At 47.9% G+C, this 12,010-nt stretch overlaps 1 protein-coding gene across 1 annotated transcript in view; it reads left to right on the top strand.

The window, feature by feature from the left end:
* The window catches only part of TP53 (tumor protein p53), a 20,747-nt gene extending 8,961 nt beyond the window's left edge, over nt 1-11,786 (top strand). The window contains exons 2-11 of the mRNA XM_008062341.2: nt 5,696-5,794; nt 5,957-5,978; nt 6,070-6,336; nt 7,112-7,295; nt 7,377-7,489; nt 7,747-7,856; nt 8,202-8,338; nt 8,433-8,506; nt 10,786-10,892; nt 11,514-11,786. Of these exons, the coding sequence (XP_008060532.1) occupies nt 5,724-5,794; nt 5,957-5,978; nt 6,070-6,336; nt 7,112-7,295; nt 7,377-7,489; nt 7,747-7,856; nt 8,202-8,338; nt 8,433-8,506; nt 10,786-10,892; nt 11,514-11,595 (1,167 nt within the window). The 5' untranslated portion in view covers nt 5,696-5,723 and the 3' untranslated portion in view covers nt 11,596-11,786. The remainder of the gene's footprint in view (nt 1-5,695; nt 5,795-5,956; nt 5,979-6,069; nt 6,337-7,111; nt 7,296-7,376; nt 7,490-7,746; nt 7,857-8,201; nt 8,339-8,432; nt 8,507-10,785; nt 10,893-11,513) is intronic.
* The last annotated feature ends 224 nt before the right edge of the window (nt 11,787-12,010 follow it).

Raw genomic sequence — 12,010 nt, 5'->3', positions numbered from 1 at the left:
CACTGCACTCCAGTCTGGGTGACAGAGTAAGACTCCAACTCAAAAAATAAAAAATAAAATGAAAGTTTTATTTAGCCCAGGGGTTTGAGACCAGTCTGGGCAACTTGGCAAGACCTCATCTCTACCATAAATTAAAAAATTAGACGGGCATGGTCACGTGCACCTATGGTTCCTTGGAAGGCTGAGATGGAAGAATCGCCTGAGCCCAGCAGGTTGAGGCTGTTCAGCAGATCGAGGCTGTGGAAGCCGTGAGCATGCCACTGCACTCCAGCCTGGGCAACAGAGTGAGACTCCGACTCCAAAAGAAAAAGAAAAAATAATTTTCTTTCGTTTTTTTTTTCTTTTTTTTCCTTTTGGAGAAATGCAGAGAAGTACAAGAATCGCACTTATTCTCACCAAGTAATTTTTAAACATTTGATGTTTTGTCTTACTTGTTGCCTTGTTGTTGTTGTTGTTTTTGTTGAGACAGGATCTTCCTATGTTGCCCAGGTTAATCTTGAACTCCTGGCCTCAAGCGAGCCTCCTGTCTCGGCCTCCCATAGTGCTGGGATTACAGGCCTGAGCCACAACGCCTGGCCCATATTTTAATTATACAAGTAATGTATGGATACTTCTCCTTTTTCTTTTCTCTGGTAATAAAGCCTCCTTAGACTCTCACCCCTAGTCCTGTGAAGATACTTCCTCTGATCCTGAGACCATCACTATCATAATCTTATGAATTTTTTTTTTCTTGACTATCTCTGACACTTTTATATACATGTTTATAAACAACCATCTATTTTTTAACTTATATAAACTGTTTGCATATATTACTGTGTTTTTTTTTTTTCTGTTAATTGTAGTTTTCACCCAATATATTTCTGAAATTTTCTGACTTTTGAGAGGATTAATACGATAAACCACTGAAAATACTGAGCCTGTGGCAGACATCGTTGTGATTATGGTTGGGCCTGCCCTTCTTGGGGTGTCAGCTGTGCTTATCACCTTCCCACCCAGCCAAGGTTGGCTGCATTTCCCTCTAAATATCCTGCCTTCCTGTTGGAAATGTGCCAGATCGACTTGGCACATTTATGTCATGGCAAACTGAGGCTGGTGTCCATGGGAGATACCTACTCTGAAAAGACTTGCTAATGACGTCTACTCTTTTTGAGTCAGGGTCTTACTCTGTCACCTAGTCTGGAGTGTGGTGGTACATCATGGCTCACTACAACCTCAACCTCCTAGGATCAGGCAATCCTTCTACCTCAACCTCCCAAGTAACTGGGACTATATTGCCCGGGATGATCTGGAAGTCCTGGGCTCAAGCAATCCTCCCGTCTCAGCTTTCCAAAGTGCTGGCATTACAGGCATGAGCCATCACATCTAGCACCTGTGTCTACCCTAGAGAAACACTGAGAATTTAGTTGCTACTGAAGACTTTAGAGATGGAGACAGGGAGACCTTCAATGTCTGGGAGCTGTCTCCCTCCAAGTGGGATTGAAACCTTGAGCCCATCATTCCAGGACTGCCCCTCCTGCCATGTTGACTGAACAGAGTTCCCTGAAGGAGGTAGATTTGCATTAATGGAATGGAGACTGCACAACAAATCTACACTAATTCAAAATCACAACGTTCTCGCTAGAATAATAATATAGAACAAATAAAATGGAACAATTATATAGGCAACTAACATTTGTTGCATTCTTACTATGCACCTAACACTTTACTCAGTTCTTACCTGTCTCACAGTAAACACAGTACTACGGTATTTTAGATCAAAAGACACTAAGGCATGGAAAGGATTTGCTTCTAGAACTACACAGCTATTAGGCAGTGAGCCTGGGGTGCGGGCCTAACCCAGCTCTTCAAAACTCTTGTTTTGCAACAGTGGCCCATATGTCTTAGCTCCTGGACACTTGCACTAAAAACATAAAGAAGAATAAAACTCAATTCTTGTTAAGTGAGGAAGCCAAAAGGTAATCCCTTTAAGACAGATCATGCAGCAAATGTAAGTAACGGTACAATGTCAAATCCAGGGCTTTTGACTTCCAGTCTCCTCCCCAGTCACAAGCGCTCCCTCTCATAAAAGTCTCTTGATCGGTGATCTGGGGGCACTCTGGTTTTTCCCCCCAATCACTGGTGTCTGCTCCTCTTACAGTCTATCCCCTCTTGCCTTTGTCGAGTGCATAGTTCACCTCTGCTCAGTCCTGCTCTGCATTGCAGGGCTGTGACATCTGACCCTTTGCTGACCTCTCATTCAGGGGACTTTCATCAACTAAGATCTGTCAAATTAGAAAAGAGAGCTTTGCAGAGGAGTCTGCTATAAAGTAAACATTTACTCAAAGATGGTTGAGTGATTGTTTTCAATAAAAGCTTATTCACTCACCTCCTTCACTCACTGCCATGAGCAAGTCACTTAACCTTCTTCACCTGTAATGTGGCAGGTGCAGCTTATCAGTACAAATCAGATAACCCATGTGAAGGGATTTACAAACTCTAAGTACATAAGAAAGAAAGCCCTATATCAACACAAAAATGGAGGTAAATGTTAAGGAAGTTTAGAAAATAAGGTGCTTTGGCTCACACCTATAATCCCAGCACTTTGGGAGGCCGAGGCCAAGAGGATTGCCTGAGTCCACAGATTCGAGACCAGCCTGGGCAACTTGGCAAGACCTCATCTCTACAGTAAATCAAAAAATTAGCCAAGTATGGTGGCACGTGCCTGTAGTTACAGCTACTTAGAAGTTAAGACGGGGCTCGGTGGCTCAGCCTATAATCCCACGCCTTTGGAAGGCTTAGGTGAGTGGATTGCCTGAGCCTGCGGGTTCGAGACCCGCCTGGGCAACTTGACGAGACCTCATCTCTACAATAAATCAAAAATTAGCCGGGCGTGGTAGCGCGTGCCTGTAGTTCCAGCTACTCGGAAGGCTGAGGCGGAGGGATCACCGGAGCCCAGCAGGTTGAGGCTGCGGTGGCCGGGAGCGGCCACTGCACTCCAGTCTGGGCAACAGAGTGAGACTCCAACTCAAAAAAAAAAAAAGAAGAAGTTAAGACGGAAGGATCGCCTGAGCCCAGTAGTTTGAGGCTGCAGTGGCTGTGAGCGTGCCACTATACTCCAGCCCGGGTGACAGAGTGAGACTCCAACTCAAAAAAGGTACATAATACTCTCAAAAATAAAAAATAGCCCACCATCTATAGAGCTGCTTAGTAGAGGAATGTTTTGTCTTTGCAGGACTGAAGGAAAAGTAGTGAACATTTATAACAGACATGTTTCTTAGCAGAGCTGATGACAAGTTTGGCATAAAAAAAGATAGTGTGGTGAAGCTGTTTGAAAGCTGGTATAGGAAAAGTTGAGATGACAGTTACATAGCTTTGGATTGCCCCTCTGTTTTTGCTTCCTTGACCACTCATGGCAGGTTCACAGCCTGAGCACAATAATTAGTCACCACAGTCAGTGAGCCCAGTCAGGTGCAAGGCATTGTGCTAATACTGTGGTGAACAAGATCAGTCATTTCCACTGGGTGTGGTGGCTCATGCCTGTAATCCCAGTACTTTGGGAGGCGGAGGCGAGAGGATTGCCTGAACTCGGGTTGGAGACCAGCTCTAGCAACATGGTGAGACCTCTTCTCTACAATAAATCAAAAAATTAGCTGGGCATGGTGGCACATGCCTGTGATTCCAGTTACTTGGAAGGCTGAGGCAGAAGGATCACCTAGGCCCAGCAGGTCGAGGCTGCGGTGGCTGTGAGCGTGCCACTGCACTACAACCTGGGTGACAGTGAGACTCCAACTCAAAAAAACAAAAATAATCACTCATTTCCTGCCCTGAGAAAGTTTATGTTCTGCTAGAGGAAACAGATGAAATAAACAAAAAGAAGTTCAGACAGTGTACAAACGATGAGAATGACAATAAGGTGACATGAAGCCAAGAGCGGTGGCTCACACCTATAATCCTAGCACTTTGGGAGACCGAGGCAAGAGAATTGCTTGAGCCAAGGAGTTCAAGATCAGCCTAGGCAACACAGTGGATGTCATCTCTATAAAAAATTAAAAAAAAAAAAAACTCTGCCAGGCACAGTGGCTCAAGTCTGTAATCCCAGCACTTTGGGAGGCCAAGGTGAGAGGACTGCCTGAGCCCACGGGTTCGAGACCAGTCTGGTAACATGGCAAGACCTTGTCTCTACAATAAATCAAAAAATTAGCAGTGCATGGTGGCTCACACCTGTAAGTCCCAGCAAGTGCTAGAAGGCTGAGGTGGAAGGATTGCCTGAGCCCAGGAGGTTGAGGCTGCAGTGAACCATAATTGTGCCACTACCCTCCAGCCTGAGCAACAGAGTGAGATTCCAACTTGAAAAGAAAATAGGGTGAAGTGAATTAAAATAGGGTTACTTGATGGAGTGTAACTGGCTATCTGAGTGGTCTGGGGAAACATCCCTGAGGAGGTGCGACATTCATGAAGCCTCAGTGGGAAGGAACATACCCCATGGCAATGATAGAAGCCTAGAGTGTTCCTGGCAAAGGGAACCACCAGTTGCTGAGCAAAGAAGGGCAGCTAATCTAGCTAGAGCTTCCTGGGAAGAGAGAGAGTGGTTGGTAGATGAAATTAGAGAGGTAGGGAGGGGCCATTCAACAGGAGTTTGTAAGGCTAGGGTGAAGAGTGCCCCAAGAAGACAGGCAGGTAAAACATGAGACAGCTGTTTTTCAAGAAGCTTTACAATGAAGGTCAGAGAAATGGAGCCAGGTATCAGGTGGGAAGCGACTGGTATCAAGGGAAGTGTCCTTCCCCATGTGGAATAAGTGGGCTGAGAACCACTGTATCCCTATTAACAGGAAGGAGGGTAGAAATAGGATGGATAGCCAGGCACGGTGGCTCACACCTGTAATCTTGGCACTTTGGGAGGCAGAGGCAAGAGGATTGTCTGAGCCCGGGGCTTTGAGGCCAGCCTGGGGAATTTGGCAAGACCTCATCTCTACAACAAATCAAAAATTAGCTGAGTGATGTATGCATCTGTAGCTTCAGCTACTTGGAAGGCTGAGGCAAAAGGATCACCTAAGATCAGCAGGCTGAGGCTGTGGTGGCCATGAGCGTGCCACTGCACTCCAGCTTGGGTGACAGAGTGAGACTCCAACATGAAAAAAATAAGGATGTGTAGTTAGGAGGGCTTGTGAATATAATGGTGGGAAGGTTGGAAGTCCCTCTCTGGTCATCTTTTCCACAAAGAAGTGTGTGGGCTGGGCATGGTGGCTCACACCTATAATCCGAGTTCTTTGGGAGACCAAGGTGAGAGGATTGCCTGAGTCCACAGGTTTGAGACCAGCCTGGGCAACATGGCAAGACCTCATCTCTACAATAAATCAAGAAAAAATTAGCCAGGCGTGATGGCGCATACCTATAGTTCTAGCTACTTGGAAGGCCGAGGTGGAAGGATCACCTGAGACCAACAGGTTGGGGCTGTGGTGGCCGTGAGTGTGTCACTGCACTCCAGCCTGGGGGACAGTGAGACTCCTACTCAAAAAATAAAGTGTATGACTGGTGAGAGGTGGATCAAGAACAGCCTGGGTTGTGGTGGAAAATCGGAGTAGTTCTGTTCCTACTCCTCAGAAAGTCATGCTGTCTCAGACCCTGGCATGGTGTTGGGAGAGGAGGTATCTTCTCAGGCCTGGATGACCTGGGGTTGGATGCATCTCATGCCAGATCCTCACTTTTCCCCTTTCAGTAGCCAGACCGCCTTCCTGATCGCTGCCATGGAGGAGCCACAGTCGGATCTCAGCATCGAGCCTCTGAGTCAGGAGACATTTTCAGACTTATGGAAACTGTAAGTGGATCTTATGGGAAGGCAGGACCACTGCCTGCCCAGTGCCTAGCTGGCTCATGTCCCCAACCCTGCCCTCTACTCCAATCCCTAGCCCCCTAGCAGAGACCTGTGAAAAGCAAAAAATCAGTGATACAGTACTGACTTTCTACTCTTCTCTTTCAGACTTCCTGAAAATAACGTTCTGGTAAGGACTGGGAGAGGGGGCAGGGACGAGGGGTTGGTGGACTGGTGGGCTGGGGTCATGACTCTATGACTCTTGTTTCGCCCATCTGCAGTCCCCCTCGCTGTCCCCACCAGTGGATGATCTGATATTGTCCACAGAAGACATTGCAAACTGGTTCAGCGAGGGTCCAGATGAAGCGCTCAGAACGGCTCCTGCACCAGTGGCCCCCACACCAGCAGCTTCTACACAGGCGGCCCCTGCTCCAGGCACGCCCTGGCCCCTGTCATCCTCTGTCCCCTCCCAGAAGACCTACCATGGCAACTATGGTTTCCGTCTGGGCTTCTTGCATTCTGGGACAGCCAAGTCTGTCACTTGCACGGTCAGTGGTCCTGGGAAGCTGGCTTCCGTGTGACTTTTCAGGGCGTACCCATATCCCCCTGCGTTTTGCTGTTCAGCTCTTCAAGATTTATCTTCATCTTTCTTTGGCTTCTTGTCAGTCATTTTACCTTTTACCTATTTATTTATTTGTTTGTTTGTTTATTTATTTATTGAGTTGGAGTCTCACTCTGCTGCCCAGACTGGAGTGCAGTGGCCACTCCCGGCCACCGCAGCCTCAACCTGCTGGGCTCCGGCAATCCTTCCGCCTCAACCTTCCAAGTAGCTGGAACTACAGGCGTGTGCTACCACACCCGGCTAATTTTTTTGATTTATTGTAGAGATGAGGTCTCGCCAAGTTGCCCAGGAGGGTCTCGAACCCGCGGGCTCAGGCAATCCACTCACCTCAGCCTCCCAAAGTGCTGGGATTACAGGCTGAGCCACCGAACCCAGCTCCTTTTACCCATTTAATCTGTGGTCTTTGACCTCTGTCCCAAAGTTGAATTGTCCCCCTTGGCCTTGGGGTTTCATCCTTACCATTACACTCTCAGCATCTCTCATGGTGACGTAAACTTATCTTCTTTTTTCCTCACCCATATTCATTCTATGGCTTCTGAGGTATAGACCCCAACCCTGTCATTTCTAGCTGCCCTCCCCACATAGCACATGACTCCTAGAAGGTGCTTAAGCAGCGTTTGTTCCTTTGACCCCTCTTTCATTTGTTTTGTTTGCTCACTTGTACCCTGATCGTGAGTTATTTCTCCTTCCTCTTCCTACAGTACTCCCCTGCCCTCAACAAGATGTTTTGCCAGCTGGCAAAGACCTGCCCCGTGCAGCTGTGGGTTGACTCCACACCCCCGCCTGGCACCCGCGTCCGCGCCATGGCCATCTACAAGCAGTCACAATACATGACAGAGGTGGTAAGGCGCTGCCCCCACCATGAGCGTTGCTCAGATAGCGATGGTGAGTGGTCGGGACTGGAGAGTGGACCGAGCTGGCTGCCCAGGGTCCCCAAACCTCTGATTGTTCTACACTTGCTCTTAGGTCTAGCCCCTCCTCAGCATCTTATCCGGGTGGAAGGAAATTTGCGTGTGGAGTATTTGGATGACAAAACCACTTTTCGACACAGCGTGGTTGTGCCTTATGAGCCGCCTGAGGTCTGATTTGTCAACTGAGGTTTCTGGGAGGAGGGGGCAAGGGCAATTGTCAGTGGCCATCCAGGCGGGAAGTATGGGGGGGCTTTCTCCTGTTTCTCATTCGACTTACCCTCAACTCTGCGAGGTGTGCAGAGCAAATGGGTTATCCCCTTGCACAGCTGAAGAAACCGAAGCTTACAGAGCTAAAGACCTGCCCAGGTTGCTGCAGGTCTCCCCAGAACTCACTGGCCTCAACTTGGGCCTATGTTGTCTCCCAGGTCGGCTCTGACTGCACCACCATCCACTACAACTACATGTGTAACAGTTCTTGTATGGGTGGCATGAACCGGCGGCCCATCCTCACCATCATCACACTGGAAGACTCCAGGTGGGGAGCCATTCACACTGGCATGCCCCTTCCCAGCCTCTGCCTGTCTCTGCCCCTGGGCCCACCTCTTTACCACTTTCTCCCTTACTAGCATTCATCCTTCCCTCACATCCTATCCCCATACAGGAAATCTCCTCTACTGTGCCCTCTTAGTTGTTTTGTTTCATTTTGTTTTTCCCTTCTGGCTTTGGGACCTCTCTTACCTGTGACTTTTCTGTATACCTGGAGCTTAGGCTCCAAATAGGACAAGGGCAGTTGGGAGTAGGTGGGGCCTGGTTTTTAAAACAGGCCAGGTACTATCCCATTTCCTCATGCCTCCTGCTTCTCCCTTCTTATCCTGGGTAGTGGTAACCTGCTGGGGCGGAACAGCTTTGAGGTGCGTGTTTGTGCCTGTCCTGGGAGAGACCGGCGCACAGAGGAAGAAAATTTCCGCAAGAAAGGGGAGCCTTGCTCTGAGCTGCCTCCTGGGAGCACTAAGCGAGGTAAGCAGGCAGGACAAGAGGAAGTAGAGAAGGCAGACGTTGCAGTTTTGCTCCAGATTCACCCTTTTCTCACCTTTCCTTGCCTCTTTCTCAGCACTGCCCACCAGCACCAGCTCCCCTTCTCAGCCAAAGAAGAAACCACTGGATGGAGAATATTTCACCCTTCAGGTACAAACAAGTCTGGGAGAGACATAAACATACTCCCTTGCATATCCTAAGTGAGATTGAATTGAATAAGGGAAGAAAATATATACATGTAAGGAATATAAGGTTAGGCCAAGTTTTTGTTTTGCTTTTGTTTGTTTTTAGGAGTCTCACTCTGTCGCCCAGGCTGGAGTGCAGTGGTACACTCATGGCCACCTCAACCTTGACCTCCTGGGCTCAGGTGATCTTTCCACTTCAGTCTTCCAAGTAGCTGGAACTATAAGCATGCAACACCACGCCAGGCTAAATTTATGATTTATTGTAGAGATGAGGTCTCGCCATGTTGCTCAGGCTGGACTCGAACCCCTGAGTTCAGGCAGTCCTCTCGCCTCCACCTCCCAAAGTGCTGGGATTGGAGGTGTGAGCCACCACACCTGGCTTTCTTGTAAAGTTAATATTATCAGGTTGAAAGTTTTAAGCCTAGCACTCAAAATACTGTTTTCTTCTTGACTACTTTGCCTGCAATTAGGGCATTTTCCATCAGGGGGCAATGGTGCCTCAGAAATAACAACTCTTGGTTTACGTAACTAACTTCAGAACACCAACTTGTTTTGTTTGTTTGTCGTAGTCTCACTCTGTCATCCAGGCTGGAGTGCTGTGGCACACTTATAGCCACCACTGCCTCAACCTACTGTGCAAGTAATCCTTCCACCCCAGCCTTCCAAGTAGCTGGAACCACAGGCATGCACCACCATGCCCAGCTAATTGTTTGATTTTTTTGTAGAGATGAGGTCTCACCATGTTGCTTAGGCTAATCTCAAACCTCTGAGTTCAGGCAATTCTTTTGTCTCTTGTCTCCCAAAGTGCTGGGATTACAGGCATGAGCCCCCACACCCAGCCAGAACACCAACTTGTAAAGGAATACCTTTCAAAAATAAATTTGGAGCCAGGCTCAGAGGCCCAGCCTGTAATCCCGCGCCTTTGGGAGGGTGAGGTGAGTGGATTGCCTGAGCCCGCGGGTTCGAGACCTGCATGGGCAACTTGGTGAGACCTCATCTCTACAATAAATCAAAAAATCAGCCAGGCGTGGTAGCACATGCCTGTAATTCCGGCTACTCTGAAGGCTGAGGTGGCAGGATCGCCAGAACCCAGCAGGTTGAGGCTGTGGTGGCCGGGAGCAGTCACTGCACTCCAGTCTGGGCGACAGAGTGAGACTCCAACTCAAAAAAACAAAAACAAAACAAAAATAAATTTGGTAAAAGAGAGCATGAAAATGATTCCTTGACTTTGCCCAATACAGATGCTCCTTGACTTACGATGGCGTTACTTCGTGATAAACTCATTGTAAGTTGAAAATGTCATAAAATTGAAAATGCATTTAATACACCTAACCTATCAAACATTATAGCTTAGCCTAGCCTACCTTAAACATTGCTCAGACACTTACATTAGCCTACAGTTGGACAAAATCATCTAACACAAAGCCTATTTTATATTAAAGTGTTGAATAGCTCATGTAATTTATTGAATACTGTACTAAAAATGAAAAACAAAATAGTTGTATGAGTTCTTGAGGTATGGTTTCTACTGAATGTGTATTGCTTTTGTACCATCTTTTTTTTTTTTTTTGAGTTAGGAGTCTCACTCTGTCTCCCAGGCAGAAGTGCAGTGACACACTCACAGCCACCACAGCCTCAACCTACTGGGCTCAGGCAATCCTTCAGCCTCAGCCTTCCAAATAGCTGGAACCACAGGCACATGCCACATGCCCAGTTGAATTTTTGATTTATTGTAGAGACAAAGTCTCGCCAAGTTGCTCAGGCTGGTCTCAAGCCCCTGAGCTCAGGCGATCCTCTCGCCTCCACCTCCCAAAGTGCTGAGATTACAGGCTTGAGCCACCATGCCTGGCTACTTTTGTACCGTCTCAAAGTGAAAAAATTGTGGCCAGGACGCAGTGGCTTATGCCTATAATCCCAGCACTTTCGGAGACCAAGGTGAGAGGATTGCCTGAGCCCAGAGGTTCGAGACCAACCTGAGCAACTTGGCGAGACCTCATCTTTACAATAAACTAAAAAATTAGCCAGGTGTGGTCGCGCATGCTTATAGTTCCAGCTACTTGGAAGGCTGAGGCGGGAAGATTGCCTGAGCCCAGGAGGTCGAAGCTGAGGTGGCCATGAGCATGCCATTGCACTCCAACCTGGGTGAGAGTGAGACTCCAACTCAAAAAAAAAGTGAAAAAATTGTAAGTTGAACCATCGTAAGTTGGGGACTGTCTGTTTCTTTCTCCTTCACCCCTGCTGCAGATCCGTGGGCGTGAACGGTTCGAGATGTTCCGAGAGCTGAATGAGGCCTTGGAACTCAAGGATGCCCAGGCTGGGAAGGAGCCAGGGGGGAGCAGGGCTCATACCAGGTGAGTGACCTAGGCCCCTTCCCAGCCCTACTCCCCTGCCTTCCTATGTTGGAAAGGTGTGGGATTCCATTCTAATCCTGCCTTCATGGTAGAAGGCAGCTGATCTCATCCCATTGGGTTCTAGCCCTACACAAACATTTTTTTTAGTCTTGCTCCTGTTGTGTCATACAACCACATTCCTGCTTCAAGGGATCCACAGATCCATCAAACTCAAGGATGACTGTGGATACTTCTTTGCCATTCTCAGCAACTCTTAGCTCAGAGCTAGGGCGTCTCAAGGAGGGACCTAATAATTGCGTGGAAGTACTGTGCAGAGCTGGGGTTTGGGGTCAGATACTCAGTCCTGCCAAATACTAGTAGGTCCTGTGTGACCTTATTATTACCCCTCTCAGACTCAGACTCAGTTACTTTAGAAAATGGGGTAAGGGATGATTAAGAGATTGATACACATGAATATCTCAAGGTGCTCAGTAAACATATCTGCATATGGTGGCAACTATCTTAACTTAAAATCCTGTGTTGTAGCTTTAGGCCCTTCACAGCCTTGATCAAGACAAAGGGCCCATAGACTATCACTCATGTGATATCATCTCTTCTCCTCCCCTTTCCTGTCTCCTACAGCCACCTGAAGTCCAAGAAGGGACAGTCTACTTCCCGTCATAAAAAACTAATGTTCAAGAGAGAGGGGCCTGACTCAGACTGATGTCCTCTGCTTCTCATCCCCCGTTGGCATCCCCCCTCCCTATACCCCCTTCCCTGACCTTTTGAGACTCAGGAGTTTGAACCCCCACCTTGTTATAGGTGTGCCTCAGAAACACCCAGGAATTCTTCCATTTGCCTTGGCCTGGAACTTCACTAAAGAAGTTGGTCTGCACTGGTGTTTTTTGGGGGGAGAGCTTAGCTTTTTTTTCTTTTCCTGAATTGGAGTCTCACTCTGTCACCCAGGCTGGAGTGCAGTAGCATGCTCACGGCCACCGCAGCTTCGACCTGCTAGGCTCAGAAGATCCTTCTGCCTCAGCCTTCCAAGTAGCTGGAACCACAGAGGTGTGCCATCACATCTGGCTAATTTTTGTGTGTGATTTATTGTAGAGATGAGGTCTCACCAAGTTGTCCAGGCT

The sequence above is a fragment of the Carlito syrichta genome, unplaced genomic scaffold, assembly GCF_000164805.1.
Source record: "Carlito syrichta isolate Samal-C Ts95f unplaced genomic scaffold, Tarsius_syrichta-2.0.1 Scaffold305688, whole genome shotgun sequence".
NCBI lineage: Eukaryota > Metazoa > Chordata > Mammalia > Primates > Tarsiidae > Carlito > Carlito syrichta.
Note: the sequence above shows the minus strand (reverse complement) of the source record. Positions and strands in the feature narration are given on the sequence as shown.